General features: G+C 36.6%; 1 protein-coding gene across 8 annotated transcripts in view; it reads right to left on the bottom strand.

Moving 5' to 3' along the window:
• The window catches only part of LOC124821496 (ARM repeat superfamily protein), a 36138-nt gene extending 10790 nt beyond the window's left edge, over positions 1-25348 (bottom strand). For 3 of the 8 annotated variants that reach the window (XR_015782991.1, XR_015782993.1, XR_015782992.1), the window contains exons 1-18: positions 25168-25348; positions 24550-24783; positions 24243-24424; positions 23773-23893; positions 23117-23344; positions 22743-22959; positions 22503-22648; positions 22261-22418; positions 22027-22176; positions 21907-21955; positions 16265-16456; positions 15540-15713; positions 12239-12378; positions 6093-6213; positions 3001-3138; positions 2798-2875; positions 850-992; positions 95-212 (exon numbers count right to left, since the gene is read on the bottom strand). Coding sequence is in view for 5 of the 8 variants with exons in the window: in XM_047293384.2 (XP_047149340.1) it covers positions 95-212; positions 850-992; positions 2798-2875; positions 3001-3138; positions 6093-6213; positions 12239-12378; positions 15540-15713; positions 16265-16456; positions 21907-21955; positions 22027-22176; positions 22261-22418; positions 22503-22648; positions 22743-22959; positions 23117-23344; positions 23773-23893; positions 24243-24424; positions 24550-24783; positions 25168-25263 (2685 nt within the window). In the remaining 3 variants the exon portion in view is untranslated. The remainder of the gene's footprint in view (positions 1-94; positions 213-849; positions 993-2797; positions 2876-3000; positions 3139-6092; positions 6214-12238; positions 12379-15539; positions 15714-16264; positions 16457-21906; positions 21956-22026; positions 22177-22260; positions 22419-22502; positions 22649-22742; positions 22960-23116; positions 23345-23772; positions 23894-24242; positions 24425-24549; positions 24784-25167) is intronic. The other 5 variants (XM_047293384.2, XM_088102157.1, XM_047293381.2 and 2 more) reach the window with 3 other exon arrangements.
• Between the last annotated feature and the right edge of the window lie 299 nt (positions 25349-25647).

The following is a 25647-nucleotide window of genomic DNA, read 5'->3' as shown; positions in this document are numbered from 1 at the left end:
CAATTTTTTAATAATGTTATCATAAACTTTAAAATTTCATATACTTTCTCCACCAACTGAATTATTTCACATGTAGACAGTTCAATATACATACCTTTGCAATCGATATACAACACTGAAAAGTCTGAGGAGTAATATGTAAATCCCACTTCCTAGCAAGACGAAGGATTGCTTTTGCGGCAGCTAATCTAATATGAGCCGTATCATTCTCACTACATGTAGTAAAAACAACAAAAATTTATAAGCAAGCTTAACACATAAATTTAACACTTCAATGTAGAGAGAGAGAGAGAGAGAGAGAGAAATGACAAAAATAATCAAGAACATAACTTAATTAGTCACTATTCACTACAAGACTTCAAAAGGTCTTCTAGATTTTGCAAAACAACAATAATCAACTACTAATTGATCTAACATACAATTTCGAAGTTGATTATTATGAAATCCTTAGTATGTGAATCTTATTCTACATGAACCAGCTTAACTGTACTAGATTTTAGGATTCTAAAATACATAATATCGATATTATTAAACAAGAGGGGAACATAATATGAGGTTGGATAAACACAAAAAGCAAGCCAAGAATAATACTAAAATTTATTTGGTACAACAGCATAAAAGTTCAAGCATACGACTTTCTCAAGCTACACAAAGCTCTGGCCGTTATGACTTTCTATATTTGTAAGTAAGCAAATTGAAAACAAGAAAGTCTCAGTGATGCTAGCATATGTTTTATAAAAAGGTAATTGAAACCAAAAAAACATTGGCCTTCAAAAAATGAAGAAGAAAGCATTGTACCCAAAGGTAGTGCATACAAAAGATTGGCCTACAGAAATATAGAAGCTATACCAGGAGCTAGCAGTTGTATTTACAAAATAATCACTTTCTCGTAGCATTTTTGACAAAATCTCCAACAATCCATTAATATTAAGCTCAACATGACTTCCTTCATAATGCAAAGAAATCTTCACCAGAGTTTTCAGCCAATAAATCTGCAAAATCAAGGTCATGAAACTAAACAAATTACCCTGCCATCATGGAATGTGTTAAAAATCATATTTTTATGTAAATAGTGATTCTTTGAAACATTGTATAACTATTTTTTTTGGAATTCAGAGTACTTTAATTATTCTCTCATCATAAATAACTATGGATATGAGATTATGTCCACAATTGAGTAAACTCTTTATGATATTAGAACTAAGTATCCAAGATCCAAGAGAACCATAAAGTGTTGATTGAGAGAAAAGAGGCAACAACTATTCATGTTACAAGTACAAACAAAAAGAGTCAATAGTATTGATTGAGTTTTCAGCAATGGAAAGTTATCCACCAAGGTATACAAACCCATATTAGATTTGTAAACATCACAACAGTAACCAAACTATAAAGATGATGGACATATGAGAAAAACATGATATTAAAATTGAAGGCCAAGGGACATAGAAAACCAAAGAATAAGATGTGTCAAAGTGTTGCAAACAAACTCAATCCTTGGTGTCAATATTTGAAACAAGGGTGATAAGGTGATCGACAAGCTTTGGTTGTGGAACCACATCAAGACAGCAACTTTCCAAGTACGGTAAGAGATTCTACAACGACTAAAGATACTATCAAATTATTGTATATAGGTAAATGCAAACTTCATCTAGTTTTTTAAGATTGATCTGGGCTTAAAGTTTAATTTCTAAGATGGTATTAGACTTATCATGTTACCAGCCACCTCACCACCTGCAAATATATAGTCTCTTGCTGGGGATGTTGAGTCATCAACATAAGGAGGTGTATTAGAGATCATACATAGACTAGAGTTGTGGACAAATTATGCTAAGTGCAAATTTCACCTTATAAACCAATTTCGTAAGGTTAAGTTAAGTCTAAACCTACATGTAATAAGATGGTAACCAAATCTATCCTAACAAGATTTGTTGGATCTATAGTATCATCTATTATCGACTTACTAACCCACATACAATGTCAACAAAAATCAAAGATGGTGAAAATTGCGGGAGTTTTACCTTGCCACCACAACATGACAGTGGCAATGCGAGTTTTTCATGATGGCCCATTGAAGTGACTTTTGATCTCCGAATGGCATCACAAAACAGACATGGAAAAAGTTGCAAAGTGGCAGCACGACACCCATTTGAAATGAAGGAGTTGCAGCAGGCACTCATGGAAAACAAAAGAGAAGAAGCCTCAGGTCCACATGACCCAAGGCAGTGAAACCCTAATCTTCTCTCTAATTTTCCCAGCAGAAGGCAGCCGAAATGTTATATTTTTTTAAAGAAAATGAGTAGGCCCATACAACCAAACATTACACCAAAATATTGACCTAGATCACCCAACCCAAAATGAACCAACAACTTCCTCTGTTATTATGCAATTCTGCTGACTGCAAGTCCATCCACCCTACCATTGAACCAACAGCCTCCTTCGTTATGTTTTGTTGTTTTCAAGTTTTGAACTTGAAATTTCTGTTTTCTAATTTGACTTTATTGTTATTTGAATTTATAGAAATGATTACATTATTAATTACTTTTGTCTTTCATTAACTTTTCCTTACAATTATATTTTTGGATTTCTTTAAATATCTATATGTATATGTTGTATTTTTTATATTATAAGTATAAATTGTATTTTTTTCATATTATGTATATATATATATATATATATATATATATATATATATATATTTATAAAAGAAACATGGCATACAATAGATTGGAAAAAATATTTATGTATTGTCAGATGAGAACTTTATAATCAAAAGCAGTATCTGATTCCTCGTACTAACCTTTAACTGACAAAATTCGCTACATTGAGCAGTATCATAAAAGGATGTCGCATAATGACCATCATCCAAATGCTCCATCTAATAAAAATATGCAACTTAATCCATGAACAATTCAAACAGATAATATATTTTTCCAGAATATCAACAGTGCTCTGGCAGAATAAATTAAACAAGTGAGACAATTTATTATTAAATTCAAGTACTTGAATGATCTTCTGGAATATATATGACGTGATCTCTTCAACTTGAGTTTCAAAATTGGAAACATATTGTGTAATGCATCCCAGAGATTGCAAAATAGTAGGGACATTCCGCTCCCTATATAAGGAATCAATTAGCTCCTGGGCACATACACAAAAAAACAGAAAAGGGATAATGTTAATTGTCGGTGCTAAGAAGCAAATCACCTACTAGTAACAAATAGCTTTAAGTTATTACTGTCAATAGACAGATTGAAATATGCTCATGGAGCGGTCTGAGCTTAAACAAATCAACCAACAAGCAAATAGGTTTGTATGGTAACAGGGGTAGCTTCAGTTCGCTAGTAGCCAGTAGCCATAAGATGGAAACAAAGTATTACTCAACTCCGAACCTAAAGCTTTTACAACAATCAAATCAAAGTTCAAGCATGGGTGACTATAGACAAGGGCTTTTAGACAAACACTAGGACAATTTTGCTCATTTTAAAAGGGGTGAAGAGCTGTTATAATGTTAAAGACACTTCACTCAAGGACATTTCACTTCCTAACATAGCACTGCTCTTAAATGTCAACATCATGGCAGCTTTTACTCTACAACACTTCACTCAATGACACCTCACTCATCTTTCTCACTGCTCATAACCCTCCCTAGGTATCCCTTTCCGAGACATCAACAACCAGCTTAGCTACTATTTGATAAGCACCCAAGCACTTGGGGAACCAACCCTCAAAAGCAGCTATCAAGAGTGTTATCGAAAATATCAAAGATCCCAAAAATCCTTTCTAAAGTTATAACAGAAAACATAATGGGTTATAATATAAGATAATGCACATCAATAATTTAATTTTTTTTACAGAAATATAATTGTAATGCAAAATTAACGAAATACTAAATTATTATGGGCCCTAGAATTAATTATATTTGTAACAAGAGTGTTAGATGGAATGGGCTTAGGCCCGTCTTTTTATATCTTCTTATTTATAAATGTATAACGCTATAAGCTCAATAAACATTCGAGATTCAGCCTATGCCTTTCTCTGTTTTATTTCAACATATAGCAATCAACCTCACTAGCAATTCCCTTGTAGTTTACTGCGTTTAGTATTGCAAATTGGGCTTTAAATCAGACAACAAAAGATCCAGCTCAAAGTCCAGCATCTTTTTTGGCACTAGCTTCATGTCTTCGTGGTCCAAAAACTCAATGTCAATAACACAACAAAGCACTAAAATTGAGTTTCGAAGTCTTATTGCCACCACAGCTAAAGCCTTGTAGATTAAAACATAACTTAAACTGACAATTACACTACCTACTGTCTATTGAAAAAACATGAGCACATTAGCTATCCCTCATAACCAACCTTCCATGCCTGCACCAAGCACACAGAGTTGGAAGCTTTCTTCCTTGGAAAGAAGGTCATCAATAAAAGCTTTAGGGTTCTTGTTAAAATAGAGAAAACAGACATTGGACTGAGTATTGTGTTTGAAAATACCATGGATGAGTTTGTATAAATTCGATAATTTACCATGCACAAATAGAGGATATTTTGTTTTCTCTAGAATAAAAGTTACATGACTATGATAAAAAGTAAAATATATTATTTTCGTTCTCTACACTCCATTGCCCTGCGGTTTAGTTAAGACATTTACAATTTGTCACTAGAGTTGACAAAGTTGCTGCAATATCTTATTTAGTCTTGTCATTAATGAAATGACAATCAACCTCAATATATTTGGTCCTCTCATGAAATATTGGATGAGACATGTACACATGCTTGATTATTACAAATCAACATTATCGATGCAACCCCGTCAAACTTGTGCTCTTTAAGAATTTAAGTCACAAGTTCACAAGTTACTAAAGTTAGTCAGATATTCTTTTTCAACACCATTTTTCAAACAACTGCCGAAATTCTATAGACTCTAACTCTTCTTTAAGAACAAGGCATATCACATTGCTCTCCTACTAACTATTGTGATAATGAAAGTGCAGTCACCTTAACTTATAATCCTGTTCTTCATGCTAGTGGAAATTGATCTTTTCTTTGTTATTGAAAAAGTTGTCCAAATATCAATATGTTTAACATATGTCAACAAAAGTACAGTAGGTTGACGTTCTTACCAAACCTCTCTTTCTTATGTTTTTTCTATTTACTGTGATAAATTCAAAATGGTTGCTCTACCTATTAATCATCACCCACCTTGAGTTCACAGGGGTGTTAGTGTTGTATTAGTTTGATGCAGTTTCATTATAGGTGTATTTTTATCAGATGTTCTCTACAACCCCTGTTTCTTTTCATTCCCTATATAAAGAGAATCCATGATTTCATTTGTGCAATTTATCAATACAAAAGCTACTTTTCAGTTTCTCTTTTCTCTCTCTTACCTCTAAAACAGGATGTCAAGACCATACTTCCTCTAGGAGACTACCAATCCCATTATTGAGCAATGTGTTGATATTCTCACCACGCCCTTTGTATCACTTGGTTTCAACTTGAGGAATAAGCTGAAGATGTCTATCCTTCCACCTCAAGTCCAACCACCTACACCTTCAGAGGCATATGTTAAAGTATATGGTTAAGATGAGTTCATGGGATCCTATCATGAGCATCGTTGTACTGTATTTCTCTCTCTAGTTAGTCACCCTATTCAATTAGTTAGTGTCCAGTTACGGTGAAACTTATAATCTTACAATGTCACACTTGAGATTAAAATAGAGAAATACATTTCTAGAGGGCTCACACAACCCCTCTCAGTTCTGTATTTATATATATGAAGGTTGATACAATAGGAAGATTAAAAGCAAAAAAATTGTCCTAGGCTACTTGGACAGAGAGAGAACTAGGGCAGAGGTTATCTAACCCTCAACCTCCTACTTTAGACTTAATGATTACATGGATTTTCGAGCTATTTCAACACTCACATCCAATAATTATAACATATTTCAGTTTCTTCCTTTACAAGTTTATCTTTCTTTTCTCAAAATCTCCAAATGATGATACCAAAGCAAATATGTGCTTAATAGTTGTTTTACTTCACTAAAAAATTTAAATAACAAACATATAGTTGGAAGTTGCATTCACAATAAAATTTATACCTGATACAACTTTCTAAAAAGTGACTGATCAGAACTTAAAGCAACAATTGCTGACCCCGCAAATTTAGCCTGTCTACGTGTTCCATCCAAGCAAATTCTCCTTAAAAATGGATAAATATCACTGCATATAGACAACAAGGGGAAACAAAATTAGGAAGGCAGTAAAATATTCGTCTACTTTTACTCGGAAGTGTTAATTCAAAGCTGAAATTTCTCCAACTAAAAGCAAAATTCCAACTTAACTCTAAAACTTTACTACCTTAAATCCCAAAATTAATTCATAGAACATTTAGTCAACTTTACATAATTGGAAAAACCCCAAAATCAGTACCACCCTGACAAAAGGAGAGACCAATATTTGAAAATTAACGAGTCGACAACATGAATGGAAGTATCTACAAATTAATTAATGTCTAAAAGTGTCAAAACTGTCTTGCTCATTACGTATTTTAGGAAGTTTTTAATTTTATCCTTGCTATACTTTTATTCTTTATTATAGGTGTATCTTGCTATTAAAACTACAAATATGTATTTAAAACAATCCCATAATTACAAGAATTTGTTTTCCTAGATTTAGCTTTCTATATTTCCTAAAATAAACAGCAGACTCGTGTATTCATAGGTCCAATGGCCTTATTATTGAAATACAGAACAATAATATTATTCTTTCTAAATTGGCAAACCCACATGCCACTTGCATCAGAAGTCCAGGAAAACGGCCATTGTTTTTCTCATGAAAAGGAATTACAGATAAAACTTTTAAAAGTCCAAAACAGGACTTTCATAAAAATTCTTTCAAATTAAAACAAAACACATTTAGATGCTATACAAGTATTCATCAAAATAGTAGCAACAGTGGTAGTTTTTGCTAAAGCGAACTTTCTGGTGTGTAATTCTGTTGGAAAACTGTGGGAAATCAAATAGTATTTTAGGAAAGAATAAATTAGGAAATTTGTGTATTTCATAACAAGTATATATTTTATTGTAATCAGTACAGATTTGAATAAATAGGGACAATCCCATAAATCAAGGGATTCTAGAATAGAATATAGTTATTATATTTCCTAAAATAGCTTAGGTCTCCCGTATATATCTTGTATGATCTCTTTGTAATAAACATATCAATTTCCATTTAACCTAATTTCCAGATGGTATCAGAGCTTCCGATCTAGGAAGCTCTGTCTGCGCATTGTAAACCCTAAGACGGCAGCCTGCATTGCTGCTGCATTTTTCTTAACCCTAAGACGGCAGCCTGCATTGCTGCTGCATCTCTCATAACCCTAAGACGGCAGCCTGCATTGCTGCTGCATCTTTTCCTATATTCATTACATTTTTTTTCCCTTGCTATTGCAACCTTCTCTATCGCTCAATCTTCTGTTGCTGCTGTCTTCTCTGTGCCTTAATTGCACAGCCTTTCCTTTTTTCCGCTCAGCCATCTTCTTGCTATGATGTCAAGGGAAGCGGAAGTTGTGAACCCAACCCCAGAAACAGGGAATTCCCATTCCCAGCTTCCTGGAGAACTGCAGAATATCCATTCTGCATATCGACTCAATGGAAGAAATTATTTGAAGTGGGCCCAACTTGTTCGTACAGTGCTGAAGGGAAAGGGGAAGTTGAGTCACCTGATGGAGTCTGGACCCAAACAGGAGGATCCCAAGTTTACTACATGGGATGAGGAAGATTCAATGATCATGGCGTGGCTGTGGAATTCAATGATTCCAGAAATCAGCGACACATGCATGTTCCTTAATTCGGCAAAAGAGATTTGGGATGCTGTAGAGCAAACCTACTCTAAAGCCAAAGATGCTGCTCAAGTATATGACGTAAAGGTGAAAACTTTGGCAGCAAAACAAGGGAACAAGACTGTTACAGAATATGCCAATCAGTTGAAATCATTATGGATGGAGCTAGACCATTATAGAGTCATAAAAGCCAAATGTACTGAAGATTCAGCACTTCTCAAGGAATATATCGAACAAGACAGAGTTTATGATTTCCTTGTTGGTTTGAATCCTGAATTTGATCAAGTTAGGATTCAAATATTGGGGAAGCAAAAGGTACCATGCTTCAATGAAGTGGTGGCTATTGTGAGAAGTGAAGAAAGCAGAAGGGGTCTCATGTTGGAGAGTCCAGCAGTAGTAGAGAACTCAGCAATGGTGGCTGACCATAAAGGAGAACAGACGTTGGCCATGGTAGCCGAACAGAAGAAAGGAGGATCAGCAAATGTGGAGAAAAAAGGTGATGGTCTCTGGTGTACCTACTGCAATAAGCCTCGTCATACCCGAGAGAAGTGCTGGAAGTTGCATGGGAAGCCTTTAAATCGAGATCGAGAAGGGGGACACAGAGGAGGCCCCTCAAGGAAAGGAGGACAAGTTTATGTTGCTGCTGGAACAAATGAAGGAAATAATCCAGAAGCTGCTGCCCATCTTAATCAAGAGGAGATAGAAAGGGTGAGAACCTTTCTTAGTAAGCTGGAAAAACCTACAGGTGTGTGTTCTTTGGCATATTCAGGTAAGTTTCCACTTTCTTTTGGATTAAATGTCTCAGATACACCCTTTAACAATTACTGGATATTGGACTCTGGAGCCACAGACCACATGACACCATTAGCCAAATACTTCTCCACATATTCCCCATGTCCCAGCAACAAGAAAATTGCCACAGCAGATGGAACCCTTATAACTGCAGCTGGTCAAGGAAATATCCAAATCAATTCTTTAATAACCTTAAAAGATGTTCTCCATGTCCCAAAGCTGTCCACCAACCTAGTCTCTATACGAAAACTTATAAAGGATTTGTCATGTAAGGTTGTTTTTTACAACGATCATTGTGTATTTCAGGACAAGGATTCGGGGAGGATGATTGGACATGCTAGAGAATGGAATGGCCTTTATTATCTTGAAGATCCAAATCTGTCCAACAAAAACAGAATCTCTCATTCCTTCATATCTGAATCTTTGATGACCAACAGAGAAAAAATCATGCTTTATCATTGTCGGTTGGGACATCCCTCCTTTGGAGTGATCAAAATTATGTTTCCCTCTCTGTTTACAAAGTTAGATGTTGAGAGTCTTCATTGTGAGGTGTGTGAACTTGCTAAGCACAAGCGTGTATCTTTTCCAATAAGTAATAAAATTAGCAATTTCCCCTTTTATCTTGTTCATACTGATGTATGGGGACCTTCTAATGTTTCAAATGTGTCTGGTGCTCGATGGTTTGTCACCTTTATAGATGATTGTACAAGGGTCACTTGGGTTTTCCTACTTAAACAAAAATCAGAAGTCAGTTCTGTCTTCCTAAACTTCCACTCCCTGATAAAAGGTCAGTTTGGTGTTAATATTAAGAGGCTTAGGTCAGATAATGCCAAAGATTACTTCAATCATGTCCTTAATTCTTTTTGTCAAAAAGAAGGTATAATTCATGAGTCCTCTTGTGTCAAAACACCACAGCAGAATGGGGTCGCAGAAAGAAAAAATGGGCATCTATTAAATCAGACTCGGGCATTGTTGTTCCAACATAGTGTTCCAAAAAATCTCTGGGGGGAAGCTGTTCTTACAGCAACACACCTTATCAATAGACTACCCTCTAGAGTCTTAGGATCAAAAAGCCCTATGGAAGCTTTGTCGTCTTTCTATCCAAACCTATCCACTACAAATAATCTTAAACCAAGAGTTTTTGGGTGCATCTCATATGTCCATATTCATAATACAGACAGGGGGAAACTTGATCCTAGAGCCTTAAAGTGTGTCTTTGTTGGTTACTCACTCACTCAGAAAGGGTATAAATGCTACCACCCCCCATCCAAAAAATTCTTTGTGTCTAGGGATGTTACCTTCAATGAACAAGAGGGCTATTTCCATCAACCTTATCTTCCGGGGGAGAGTTTCAGGGAAGATAAGGAAAGTAGTAATTCTGGTTTTCCCATTCTTCCAGACCTGATATTTGAACCTAAACTAGATCAAATTGAAGCTGTACCAAGTGAAATTAATTGTGAAGCTGATCAAGGAGATGTTGAAGCTGGAAAATTTGGTAAGAAGCTGGTATACTCAAGAAAGACTAAGGCCATTCCAGGATCAAGCAATGTTCAAGAATCCAACTCAAATCCACAAAAAGAGGTAACAATTTTTTCTCCAGCTGTGCAGGCTGAAATTGAAACCCAAAATGATCTTGAAATTGAAACCCAAAATGATCTTGACCTCCCAATTGCCATTAGAAAAGGGCCAAGAAAATGCACCAAACAGCCAATCTACCCTCTCTCAAATTACCTGTCCTTTGAAAATTTCTCTCCTACCCATAAAGCCTTCCTAGTAAACCTAAACACTACACTCCTACCTAATACCCTATCTGAGGCATTGTCTGACAGAAAATGGAGGCAAGCCATGGATGTAGAGATGGAGGCGTTAGAGAAGAACAACACCTGGGAGTTAGTCACCTTACCAATAGGAAAGAGGCCAGTTGGATGTAAGTGGGTTTATACAGTGAAATACAAGGCTGATGGATCAATTGAGAGATATAAGGCAAGACTAGTTGCCAAAGGGTTCACCCAAACCTATGGAGTTGATTATTTGGAGACCTTTGCTCCGGTTGCCAAAATGAACACAGTTAGGGTGATATTGTCTCTTGCTGCCAATTATGGCTGGAACTTGGAACAATTTGATGTTAAGAATGCTTTCCTACATGGAGACCTTGAAGAAGAAATTTATATGGAGATACCTCCGGGATACGGTAGAGACGTTGTAACCAACACTGTTTGCAAGCTGAAAAAGGCATTATATGGGCTAAAACAGTCCCCCCGTGCATGGTTTGGCAGGTTTACTAAAGTTATGACAGGTCTAGGTTACAAACAAAGTCAAGGGGACCATACTTTGTTCTTTAAACATTCCAAGTCAGGGGGAGTAACAATATTATTGGTGTATGTGGATGACATAATATTAACTGGAGATGATAAAGAAGAGCAGCGATTGTTGAGCCAATGCTTGGGCAAGGAATTTGAGATCAAGACCTTGGGAAAACTAAAATATTTTTTGGGAATTGAAGTTGCCCACTCCAAGAATGGGATATTTATATCCCAGCAGAAGTATATCACTGATTTGCTCAAGGAAACTGGCAAGGCAGCGTGCAAACCTGCTAGTACCCCATTAGAACCAAACATAAAGCTTGGAAATGCAGAAGAAGACGTTGCTGTTGAAAAAGAGATGTACCAGCGATTAGTGGGCAGACTTATATATTTGTCTCATACCAGGCCAGATATTGCCTATGCAGTGAGTTTAATTAGCCAATTTATGCATAGCCCAAAGGAGACCCATTTACAAGCTGCCCACAGAATTTTACAGTACCTTAAAGGAACTCCAGGAAGAGGGATTCTATTCAAAAGGAATGGTAATGTGAAGCTTGAAGCCTATACTGATGCTGATTATGCAGGGTCAATTGTGGATAGGAGGTCAACTACAGGTTATTGCACCTTTCTTGGAGGAAATCTTGTGACTTGGAGAAGTAAAAAGCAGGGTGTAGTGGCTCGGTCCAGTGCTGAAGCGGAATTCCGAGCCATGGCACAAGGTATATGTGAGTTGCTATGGCTTAAAATCATCTTAGAAGACTTGAGGATAAAATGGGAAGAACCTATGAAGCTCTATTGTGATAATAAGTCAGCAATCAGCATAGCCCACAATCCAGTGCAGCATGATAGAACAAAGCATATTGAAGTGGACAGACACTTCATCAAAGAAAAGCTTGATAGTGGCTTGATATGCACTCCATATGTGTCCTCTCAAGATCAAATTGCAGACATTCTTACCAAGGGGCTGGGCTGCCACAATTTTGAGAAGATTGTATCCAAGCTGGGAATGGAAAACATCTATTCACCAGCTTGAGGGGGAGTGTGGGAAATCAAATAGTATTTTAGGAAAGAATAAATTAGGAAATTTGTGTATTTCATAACAAGTATATATTTTATTGTAATCAGTACAGATTTGAATAAATAGGGACAATCCCATAAATCAAGGGATTCTAGAATAGAATATAGTTATTATATTTCCTAAAATAGCTTAGGTCTCCCGTATATATCTTGTATGATCTCTTTGTAATAAACATATCAATTTCCATTTAACCTAATTTCCAGAGAAAAACATTCAGCATACATAGTTTACCTATGATTGAAAGACATATGACAGCCTGCCTTTGCCATAACTTCAATCAGCTTGTCCTTAACAGAACTTTTATGTTCCAACAACAATAAGAACTGCTTTTCCGAGCCTTTCAGCATAGAAGGGAAATATCGAACAATAGCCTGATTCAAATAAAATAGTGGCAAGATTTATAAAGTAATTCAAATTAAAGACTACTGGCTGACTGCTACAAACAAATAGGTTTGCTTCAATTTGGCTTTAATAGTAAAAATATTCTAAAATTCCTAGGGTATCCATAAATCACTTCGTATTCAAAATCTGCTGTACTTTTGAATTAATAACTTTGACATAGAGACAACATTGATAAAGAAAACACACGCAAACCATTCCTGAAACCTAATGGCTTAAGCTTTTGCACTATGATAGAGGATTAAAAGTATATATGAGTTAAAATAAAGGCGGAAAGCAGAGAGTTTCAGTTAGCAGTTAGTTAGAGGAATAGGAGAGTATAAATAAAGAGTTAGTTGTAAAGGGGGGGAACTATTCTGTATTCTTTGTTTTGTTGAGTTTACTAGAACTTAGTCCAGTGGAGGGAAGTTAGGCTTCCTTGATTGTTTTCGGTACATTGTATTCTTCAATTCATTGAATAAGACGAGGAAATTCATTGAGTTTGGGTTTGTTCTGTGTGAATCAAACACTTTATTGACTTCTTGATTAAAGAAGTCCATCACACAATATACATTGATTCATGAGGTATCTAAATTTCTTTGATCACATTTTCATTCATCAAGTATAAAATAAGACTTATTTTATTATTCTCAATCATGAAAAGTACATTCTCATACCTTCTATTTGTAATAATCTAGTTCTCCTAAAAAGGGAAATAGGGAAACTAGAAAAAATAAAATAAAATAAAAGATTATGTATCTATTTCCTCTAATTAGGAAGATTCTAAAGATATTATCTTAAATTACAACACTCCCCCTCAAGTTGGTAAATGAATATCAATCATTCTCAACTTGCCTACAAGATCTTGAAATCTACCCGGAGGAAGCCCTTTTGTAAAAATATCTGCTATTTGAAGTTCTGTAAGAACATGAGTTGTAATCACAAAGCCTCTGTCAAGATTATCTTTGATGAAATGTCTGTCAATTTCAATGTGTATGGTTCTGTCATGTTGTACTGGATTATGGGTTATGCTCATAGAACACTTATTGTCACAGTGTAGTTGCACTGGGTTCTCCACTTTGACTTTAAGATCATCCAAAATGATTTTCATCCAGAGTCCTTCACACATTCCTTGAGCAAGGGCTCAAAATTCAGCTTCTACACTAGAACGGGATACTCTATCTTGCTTTTTGCTTCTCCATGTTACCAGACTATCTCCAAGAATACCCAGAAGTAGATTTTCTGTCAGTAATAGAACCTGCATAGTCAGCATCAGTATATATCTTCATACTCAATGTGTCTTCTCTTTTGAATAATAGCCCCTTTCTTGGACTTGACTTCAAGTATTGGAGAAAACCCTTGGAGGAGAGAGTGCTCTCTTATTTTTGTGTTCTTTCCAGTCTATACTAAAAATAAGAAAGGACCTGGAGACTAGCCTAGATTCACACCCAACCTTCACTTTAGAACATGACCGCCTCCACTACAAGGGAAGACTAGTCTTATCTACACAAACAGAGTGGATTTTGAAGTTAATAGTTGAGTTCCATATGACGTCCACAAGTGGTCATTCAAGGCTTTATTGAACATATGGAAAGGTGGCCCAGTCATTATAATGGGTAGGAATGAAGAAATCCATAACAGAATTCTTGGTTGCATGCCTAGTCTACCATAAGCATAAGTATGTGGCATCCTTACCTCAAGGATTACTCCAACTATTGCCTATACCACAGGCTATATGGGAGGAGATAAGCATGGATTTCATTGTTAGACTACCCAAGTCCAATGAGTACGATGCGATGTTAGTGGTGGTGGATAGGTCGAGTAAGTATGACCACTTTATACCCATAAACACACATATTCCGGAAAGAGTATAGCCGAAGTGTTTGTAAGGGATATTGTAAAGTTACACGGAGTACCTTCCTCCATAATTAGCGACAAAGACCCTACATTCCTTAGTTTGTTCTGGAAGGAACTATTCAGAATTTAGGGAACAAAATTGCTTATGAGTACAGCCTATCACCCTGAAACAGATGGTTAGATCGAAGTTGTGAACAGGACCCTTGAAATATATTTGAGGTGTTTCAGTTCAAAACACCAATTATCAGGGGTCTGCCAAATGCACTCCATTTGAAGTGGTTTATGCCCCGTCCCTAGTTCGATTTGTGGCAGGAGAAACGATAGTGGTAGTAGTGGCACAGGAGTTACAGCAAAGGGATGAAGCTCTAAAGCAATTAAGGTATCACTTGGGAAGAGCTCAAGGACAAATGGCAAAATTTGCCAACCAAAAACGTAGACCATCGAAGATTAAAGAGGGGGATTGGGTATTTGAAGATTAGGCCCCATAGGCAAGCATCCATGCCTACCAAACTACACCCTAAGCTATCAGCAAGGTTGTTGTTAGTTTGTTTAGGCCCCATTGGTTTGTTGTTAGTATGTTTTGGTACAGGGTATAAGGGGAAATAAGTGTCAGTGAGAGACACGTTTTGTATTGTAGAGAGTGTGGACAAGATCATTACATCTTGTGAAGGAAGGGATTGCTTCCTTGGTTGTTTTCTGTTTGTGTTCCAACAATAAAGTCATTTACATGAGTTGTGGTGTGTGCGTTCTGTTTTGTCCAATCTAGAGGATAATCTGGGTTTCTTGTCACCAAGAACCCTAACACAAACAAAACCATTTGAACCTCAAATAACCACGAAAAAATTCCTGTGACCCTGGGAATATAAGCCATTCATGTTAAATGATTCATGCTTTGACGTTCATTCTTGCACCAATTGACCATTTATTCTCTTCTATTATTGTCATCACTCAAAATAAATAAAAGTTCAGAAGTCAAATGTAGAAGCTACCTTGTGCTATTTAAAACTTTGCCTGTTAGAATTATGACTTAACTGTAAATACCATGTCATGAACATCGTGTCAACTATTCTGTAGCAGGGTCTATTTTGTACCAGTGTTTACAATAAAAACTTCTTCTAGAATGCCTCACTAATAATTATCACAATCCTTTGATTTGCACAGTCTAGTGCCTAATTCCATTTTCATGCAGGAGGATCGAATGATTTATCCCTTTCCTCTTCACCAGCAGAAAAAGAAAAAAGAGAACTAACTATATAGAAGAAAGTGTATGAAAATCCACAAAGAAGCGTTTTGTTACCAGCAGAAAATTTGCAGAAGAATCCTCTAAAGTCCTATTTTCATTATTGGTAAGATAATCTAAGATGCATCTGACATGCTCTGAGCTGAAAATGTTGGATGAACATTTTGAGAATAGTGGACGTAAAAACTCATAAGTTGGATTGCTGCCTCCAATCATTGCCAGATGTTTATCCTGCAAGCAAAATATAAACCAAATGGAGACATAAAATAGGGAATATGGATGGTTATACAAAAAAAAAAATAACTACATACAGAATAGTAAGAACAAAAATATACATAAAGAACATGGCACAAGATGTATAGAAAAGTTCAAGAAACTTGACACATGAAAACAATCCTTACATATTCTCAAAATACAGAGTGATTCAACATATATTATAATGTCTCAAAATGCAATTCAACAAGAGCACTCACAAATCATTGTCATGCAACACTCCAAAAGCTTAATCATCACACAAGTCACTTACTATTAGAGAGAAAAATGAGGTTACTGAGGGAAGAGCAAATAAAAAGAAAATATGGGAATCTCAACTCTTAATCCAACAAAACAAATTCACTTTCAATCACAAGAGAACTGTGTAGGGTATGACTACTTGTACAGAAGTGTTAACACTTCCCTATTCACAAGGCCACACACATAAAAGTCATGACATTGAATTAAAATAATTCATTCAAACTACTGATACAGAATATTGTGTGCATAAGTGGAACTAAACAGCATACTTTCATAGTTTGTTCAATCATAGGGAAGGCTTGTTCCTCCAACAATTTTTCAAGTAACTTAAACACACTATTATCTTTAATTTGGTTTAACTTATGCAGACACTCTTCAGCTTTGTGAGAATCCGGGAAGAATGCTGCCATTTTTGTAAACATGCTATCAATCTTCTTCTGCATTTCTTCAGGACAAATTTCCTGAAAAAAGTTACCGAGATCCATTATTATCGAGCTAGCAAATCACAGGTAGAACACATAAAAATGACCATATGTTATGCTGATTCCATCATACAATTTCTTATCTATTAATTACCAATTGGGGAAAAGATACTCTTTCAGTAAAAAAATTAGTTTAAAATTGAGTGAATAAATTTAATACATAAGATGAGCAGTGTTGTAATTTGAGATAATATCTTTAGAATCTTCCTAATTAGAAGAAATAGATATATAATCTTTTACTTTATTTTACTTTCCTAGTTTCCCTATTTCCCTTTTTAGGAGAATTAGATTATTACAAATAGAAGGTATTAGAATGTATTTTTTGATGATTGAGAATAATAAATCACTCTTATTTTCCACTTGGTATTAGAGCTTGTCTGATTCGCTTCCGCTGTCTTTGCTGTCTGCCGGCGGCCAGCGACCGGCCGCCATGGCTGCCAACTGTCCCTAAAAGTCTCTTCTTTAACATGTGTTTTTAATGGACTCCAATTGCCCTAGTCAAGTTCTGCTTAGAATTCTGGCCTTTCTCCAATATTACCAAATACATTTGTTTTTTTTTTATAACAGCTACACACAGTTGTGTTGTGCTTCCATAATCTAGCCTAGCTATAAGCTATACTTCCAGTTAAAATCTGACCTAGCTATAAGCTATACTTCCAGAGTTCAATCTGACCTAGCTATAAGCTATACTTCCAGAGATTTTAATCTGACCTAGCTATATGCTATACTTCCAGAATTTATCTCAGAATTTATCACAGAATGGGTATTTTAAGTGATGCCCAATCCTTTCTTTGGCATTCTCATTGGTTGCCAATCAAAGACCGAAAGTCTCTTCTTCTGGGAACCATGAAAGGCAATTGACTTCACTGTTAATTCCACTGTGCAATGTTGCTCTCCGCCATCTACCCCCGTCTGCCGCCGTCCACCATCGCAGTTTCGACCGGTGACCAGCAGATCTGGATCGTCTCTTCGAGCGACGGCCAATCGCACTGGTTCTGATGGCTACTTCTCATTCGCGCGTCGCCACGAGCGCCAAATCAGTCCGATAGTCGCCGCCACCGCCGCCGTCATTTTCTCCGGTGAAAATAAGGGTTGGGTGCGCCTCAAGGAGCGCGACTCAACCCTCGTAATCCACCTCCCAGAAGCCTCCACACGCGCCGCCTTTCTTCAGCTGGTCTCAGGTGCGTGTTTGTCACGCGCCACCCTCCCGGGAATCACACCGCGTCGCTGCCGGTCGTGTCGCCGGACCTCCATCTCTATAATATGCTCCTTCTGATATGTCACTTTAACGTCATCATCTCGGCACTGTACTGAATCGCTGGATATACTTCATGACCCGCTCTCTCGACAGGGAGACCTCTTTTGACGCCATCGCGTCAGTTCTTTCCTCTCCATTACGAAGGGTTCTCTACCTCTCCATTCGTTTTTGTTTCTCGAGCAACAGTGCTTCGTTCCACTGCTACCACAGTCGGCGCCGACGCAGTCAATCGCCATCGTGGCAGTCAGTTGTTGTAACCTCTGTAATTTTTCGCTACCGGCTGTTTGCCGTGAGGGGAAATATTTTTCAGCCCCTGTAGAGAACTTCCTTCTTGGGCTAGAGTTTAGCCCGTACTTCTTGTGATACAGTGTTAAGTATCACCATTTAGAGTAGTCCAGCAGAGAACTTTGGACCTCCAACCTGTCTTTGGCCTTTTGATGCCATCATAAGTCCCAATCTTTGGTGTTTTTGGTTTTTGCCAATGCCTTGTTGTAACAGCTCACTGAGAGTTGTTCTAATGCCTTATTGTAATAGCTCACTGAGAGTTGTTCTAATGCCTTGTTGTAACAGCTCACTGAGAGTTGTTCTGAGACTTTCCGCTGATTTGGCTCATTCGATGTTAGGGGTTTCAGATTTGTCCCCAAGTACGGATCGGTTCTCACCAGTTCTTCCACCTTCACGTTCTGTCATTGACGTGCATATGCCGTTCAGTCGTGAGGGGAAGAAAAGTTTCAGCCGCTGTAGGGTGGTTAAGTCCCTATAGGTTTGTTGTTGTTAGCCGCTGCAGGGCAGTTCAGTTCCTGTAGGTTTGTTGCTATTCAGGACAGTTAAGTCCCTGAAGGTTTGTTGTTGTTCAGGATACTAAATTCCTTGAAGGGTCATTGTTGTTAGGGCAATTAAGTCCCTAAAGGTTAGGATAGTGAAGTCCTTGAAGGTTCGTTGTTGTTAGGGCAGTTAGGTCCCTAAAGGTTAGGACAGTGAAGTCCTTGAAGATTCGTTTTTGTTAGGGCAGTTAAGTCCCTAAAGATTCGTTGTTGTTAGGGCAATTAAGTCCCTAAAGGTTCATTGTTGTTCAGGGTGGTTAAGTCCCTACAGGTTTGTGGCTGTTAGCCTTTGCAGGCCTCCAATCTGTTACTCATGGAAATCAAGTTCTTGAAGTTCACTACTGATGGTAATCTAGTTCCTGGAGCTTTGTTGTTGTTGGCCACTGGAGGCCCTTCATTTGTTCTTGTAGTTTGTTGTTGTTTGCTGCTGCAAGTCATCATCCATTTTTTATGGAAATCTCTCTCGTCCATTGTTGTCCAAGTTGATGTTCTATGGTGCTAGTTCGCCCTCGTCCATTGCTGTCCAAGTTGAAGTTTCATTGTGCTAGTTCGCTCTTGTCCATTGTTGTCCAAGTTGAAGTTTCATGGTGCAAGTTCACGGTTGTCCATTGTTGTCCATTATTCTCCATATGATGTTGAGGAGTCTCTTGGACTACATTTGTTTGTGTGTGCAATTTGGTTTATTGACATTATCTCTTATTGGGTTTGTCTATTCCAAGCTTGGTTCATATAATCTTGTATGATCCAGCTTGAGGGGGAGTGTTGTAATTTGAGATAATATCTTTAGAATCTTCCTAATTAGAGGAAATGGATATATAATCTTTTATTTTATTTTACTTTCCTAGTTTCCCTATTTCCCTTTTTAGGAGAATTAGATTATTACAAATAGAGGGTATCATAATGTATTTTTTGATGATTGAGAATAATAAATCACTCTTATTTTCCACTAGCAGTTTTTCATGGTTGAAATTCAATGAAATGCACAAGTTGAACCTTTATTATACCTCGAGAGTTGTGACTCTCGCACTATAAAGAGAACCATTGCAAACAAGTTCCACGCTGGCTAAAAATATGATCAGAATATTCTTTATATGGTTAGGGAAATCCATCTTCCTTAGGCTAGTTGCAAAAAGTAAATATGGTTCTATTTGTTCGTAATATCATTATAAAGTCTTTACGAGAGGTAATCCTACAGTTACTGTTAGATAACTTGTTTCCGATAATATTCTAAACAAGGAAGACGACTGGCAAACAAGCAAGTACTACAATAGGTCCAAACATAAAGTTGGGAAGTGTAGAGGACGATATTGTAGTAGACAAAGAAATGTATAAAAGACTTGTTGGAAGACTTATTCACTTATCTAAAACTAGGCTAGACATTGCTTTTGTTATGAATCTAGTAAGCCAATATATGCACCAACCAAAGGAGGCTCCTTTACAAGCAGCTCTTAAAATGTTTAGTATTTAAAAGGAGCTCAAGAAAGAGGAATTTTATTTAAACAAACAAGAGTGTAAGTCTTGAAGCATATATAGATGCAAAGTATGCAAGGTCAGTGGTGGATAGGAGATCAACTATTGGATATTGCACCTTCTTGGTGGAAACCTAGTGACTTAGAGAAGCAAAATACAAATGTAGTAGCCAAATCAAGTGCTAAAGTAGAATTTCAAACAATGGTCTAAGGAATATGTAAACTTTTGTGGCTGAAGATTATATTGGAAGACCTGAAGATAAAATGGGATGAACTTATGAAGTTTTATTGTAATAACAAATTTGCGATTGGTATAGCCCATAATATAATGCAGCATGAAAAAAAGAGAACATATTGAGGTGGACTAACATTTTATAAAGGAAAAGCTAGACAGTGCTTGATTTGCACCCCATATATGTCCACTCAAAATCAACTTGCACACATACTCACCAAAGTGTTAAAATGCATTAACTTGGAAAGAATTATATCCAAACTGGGAATGGATAACACTTATTCACCAGCTAGAAGGGAAGTGTCAAAACCATGTTGCTCATTATGTATTTTAGTAAGTTTCCTATTTTATCATGGCTATAAATTTATTCTTTATTACATGTCTATCTTGTTATTAATACTAGGATTATGTACTTAAAAACCATCCCATAATTACAAGGATTTATTTTCTCAGAATTAGCTCTCTATATTTCCTAAAATAACTAGCAGGCTCATATATTTATAGGTCCAACGGTCTCATTATTGAAATATAAAAGCAATATATTATTCTTTCTAAATTTGAGAGTTACTTCCAAGACAATCACTCTAAAACTACAAGTGGCAAGCCTCTACTCCATTTCATAAAATATTATAGTAACAAACTGTTGGAAATCCCACATCTGGATCGGTTCTGATGCTACTGGTGCAGGACGTGCGGCGACGCGTACTGGTGGTGATGGAAAGGCATGTACGGCAGCGACGGCGGCTGACTGCAGCGGTGGCGGCTGACTGCAGCAGTGGCTCCCGATGCAGTATCTAGTGGCCATGGTAATGCCGCACCACATGTTTCCTCCGCAGCACTACGTGCCGCTGCCGTACATGCCTTTCCATCACCACAGTACGCGCCGCCACACGTCCTGCACCAGCAGCATCAGAACGGATCCAGCGGCGAGAACAAAACTGTCTGGATCGGCGATTTGCATCACTGGATGGACGAAAACTATCTCCATCGCTGTTTCGCCTCCACCGGCAAGATTTTCTCTATCAAGGTTATTCGCAATAAGCAAACTGGCCTATCAGAGGGTTACGGATTTGTGGAGTTCTATTCACATGCTACGACAAGGGTTCAGATAATGTTCCTGACCTTTCTATTTTTGTAGGAGATTTAGCTGCAGATGTTACAGATAGTTTGTTGAATGAAACTTTTGCTAGTGTGTTTCCTTCTGTTAAAGCTGCAAAAGTTGTTTTTGATGCCAATACTGGCCGTTCAAAGGGCTATGGTTTCGTCAGGTTTGGCGATGACAGTGAAAGGTGAGCCACGGCCGCGCCATATTAGAAAGTGGGTTTTAAGCCTAACTCAACCCTACAAAACCGGCTTGTCGGGTGAGGTTTGCACCCACTTATAAACTATGAATTGACCTTATCTCTAGTCGATGTGGGAATTCCAACACAAACCCTCTGTTTTCTAGTCCCTAATATGTCACTCTTAGATTACAAAAAGCAAGCCTTGGTCTCTACCCACCCCTCATTAATAATTAGTTTAATTTTATGTATTCCATATTATCAGCAATATATTAACTTAATCAAGAATTTCACCTATTTCTATCCAACAAAAAACAACTAAAAGGTGACCTTGTTATGAATAAATGAACCGACTTTTAATTTTACCTTCATTTTCTTCTTCATAGCCAAATAGTTTTTCATTTCATTTTGGAACCTGAAAAGAAAGGAACAATTTGTAAACAATACTCTGTTTTGATCCTGTTCACAACGTGTTGGTATTGGTACCTTCTCTTTTGAGCCAAAATAGTATCCAGTGCCTTTTCATGAGGAAAACTGAAAAGAGAAAACATGTGTATCCAATGGTTTGTCCTTTCTTCAATAGGAAGCTCTTCTGGGAATAGATCATCGGCAAGAACAAATTCCATGTTCTGGAACCTAATTTAATGGAAAATAACCTTTACTTCTAACAAGAAAACTCTAATTTTGAATCAACTAGCAATCTTGAATTCCTAAACTGACCTGAACTCCTTACAATCTTTATCATAGCACAGCAACATAATTTTACAGGGAATCTCTTCAAAGTGATTACTAATTTTCATGCTACCTTCGTAACATTTCTTGCAGTAATCTTGATATACCCTTATCAACTTTTGCAAGGCACTCTTTCTAACAGTTATCTGTAAAAGAATTATAAAATGTTAGGAATTCTGCATTGTCACTATTTTTCCTTCAGCAAGCAAACAAAACTCAACAGCACATGCCTTTATATCCCGGAGTCTTTCAGAAACTTGAGATAGTAATTTGGATGAAACAAGTTTCAGGTTTGAACTAAAAATATCACAGGCAACAAACACTGCCTGCTTTCTCACTTGTTCATCAGAGTCTAATAATCTATCTTCAATAGAAGCTGCTCAGTTGGACAAAATTATTAGGACATTTGAATATTGAATATGAAACCCAACAAGGTAATATCAATGACCAATATTTATCAAAGAGCTTACTCATAATTTCACGTGATTCTGTGCCATCATAGGGATTTGCTAAATAAAAAACTTTAGCACATTGTAGAGCACTAATCCTAACATCCACAGATTTATCCGAAAATCTTTTCAAAAACTCCACAAAAAGTTCGGGATACTTCTGAGCAACACGATGTTGAACCGCAAAAAGCTTACCCACCAAATTCACAGCTTTTATCCTAGCATCAACCTCATCAGCCTATAAAGTAAAATGCAAATACAGTCAAAGCAAGTAAGAATATCAATACAGTTAAAAAAAAGAAAAAAACAGAATGGGCATTTAGAAAATAAAGGATTTCATCAAACAACTAGTTTCATCTTATGCAAAATTCAAAATATTAATTAAAGGTGTGTACCGATAATTCTTTAATTAAACTTGGGATGACAGACAGAAGCATCTGAGGCGCACACTCAAAAACTTTTGAGAAAATTTCATAGTAATATTGTTTAAGCCCACTGCCCATAGCATCTCTGTCGTGTATACAAGAAGCTAAAAACCCACAAGCTACGAGGTTTAGCTCATCCTCTTGTGCACAAGTTTTGATGACTGATGCAGCAAGGTTTTCAGCAGCAAAATTTCCATCCTGCCATTCAACTGGAGTTAGATTTTGAAAAAGTTTGGCTTCAAACCCAAAACATCTGAATAGACAAAACAAAAACTCAATATCTAAGCGTGACTATTACTACATAATTATGAATAATAATACTCCCAGCAATTAAAGTGGAAATCAAATTGCTCAAATTATTTGCATCAGACCTTACAAACAAAAGCAAACCAAATTAGAAGCTTTAAACATAATATACACTAAGCAAGACTAAACAAAACAATGAAGCACAGTGTTTTCTGGAAATAGTCATGTTCTAGTGCACAAAAAAGGGAATAAATGAAATTGCATCACACTCGGTATTTGATTTTTAATTACAAAGCTCATTTGTGTATTTCCATGAAAAAAAAAATAGAAAATACATACATTAACTAAGATTAGAAGAATTCAAAAAAAAAAAATCATACCCCTTTTTGCTTAACAAGATTTAGTAAAACCACTCCTAATAGTTGCTGAAAAGCCTCCTCACTCTCATACAAAATGTTTATCATTATAGAAGTCATGGCACTAATGAGAAGCTGTTCATCTCTGCAAAAAGGGTGAAGTGGGTTAGGTGTCATTAATTCTACCAATAAATCAACAATCAAAATCGAATTGCATATTTCTGCAATTATTAAGGAATGGCTGCTGCACAAGAAATTATAAACTACAACCTCCCAAGTCCCACCGACTGTTGTATTACATAACTTAAACATTTAGGACAAATGGATGATATAAATAATCCTTTATAAGCTAAAAACCTAACAGTGTACGTATACATAGACCTTTGGTGAATCTAAAATAAGCTAATACAATTTTTCCCCAATTAGATAATAAGCCCAGAAATACAGTAAAGCGGCCAAGCACAAAGAGGGAGGAGATTGATCTCAAGTTCAACCTCACAACTGAGAAGAAAATATTGAACATCTCAAGAACTAGGTCCAGGCAGTTAATCTCCAGCATTATCACACAACACTTCAGTTGAGCCATTATCTCCAATACTTTAACCCTTTTTGAAAAGAATGGACTTGCAGTATCAGCTAGATCCTCAAACAAATTAATGATAAGTGTAAATACATCCTGAAATAAAAATACATCTGCAGTCAGCGTAACTATTAAACTATATAATTCAAGCACTCAATAAGCACAAAAGGATAAAATAACAACTACACATATTTCAACTATGCAACACGCATAATGGATACCCTCAAATGCTTGTCTTCAAAAGGCGGTTCAGGTGCCATAAGTCTAAAGAGCTCGGTGACACACATAGCAACCAGAAGTCTAACTTCCTTATCAGCATGTTGAAGCAGACCACCACAAACCACAGCATTTGACAGGGGCTTCAAAGCATGTTCTTGTTTCTTTGCAGCTTGTAATTCCTTGGCCGTCCGCGGTTGAGGAGACTGTTTTATCTGAGACAGAGTATTTGCAGCTTTCTGCACAGCAGCAAAATAATAATAATAATAATTTGTTTAGCTTACCAGCGTGTAAGGTAACCAACACTCACTGGAAAACATTTTAGAGACGAAACTGAAATCGATAACAATGGAACCACAAAGCGACTTGTATACTCAGAAAAGTAACTAATTATCCCAACTACTAGCAACCATCTAACAAATCGCATAGAAACTGAGTTCAAAATGTTACAGTAGTTCTAGAGACTGATAATTTAAAGTACGGAATCCAATTCACGCGCATTCAGAAACCTATTAAAAATTCAATTACAACCTAGTTCAACGCACTCAAAATTCATCTGCAAACGCCAAAAATCACAGACATCTATATAATTGGTAAGTAACGAAAAAGTTGAAACGCCTTACTCTGAGGGATTTGACGATGAAGTCCTTGCTGGGACGAGTTCGTTTAGCAAGGTGTCTTCCTATTTCGGAGACGGATTGCAACGACGATTCGTCCATAGAGGAATTGAGGAACGAACGAACAAGGCGGAGAGTAGTTGGGGAAGAAGAGTGAAGTTTGAGCGGGGAGTGTGTGAAGTTCAATGAGGTAGGCGTTTCTCTTTCGTTTTTGAGCGGGGGGGGTCCCACCCTTACACGACTAATAGAAAATAAAAATATGTGATAATGTGGAACAAAACTTTTCATTTTAAAATACTTTTGTATTATTATTGATTAATTTATGATTTGAATGTTAACCTATTAAAAAATATAAGGGGATGCTCTTTAATTATATTTTAAATTTTAAAAAAAAAATTGTCCAACAATAAATAAAAGGTGAAAATAAATTATCAATTCATTGATAAGTGTGAAAAAGAGTTGTTTTTATACTTATAAATGAACTCA

The sequence above is a fragment of the Vigna umbellata genome, chromosome 1 (genome assembly GCF_029865625.1).
Source record: "Vigna umbellata cultivar VRB3 chromosome 1, Vumbellata_1.0, whole genome shotgun sequence".
Taxonomy (NCBI): domain Eukaryota; kingdom Viridiplantae; phylum Streptophyta; class Magnoliopsida; order Fabales; family Fabaceae; genus Vigna; species Vigna umbellata.
The sequence above is the reverse complement of the archived record's forward strand: the minus strand, read 5'-3'. Positions and strand labels throughout refer to the sequence as shown.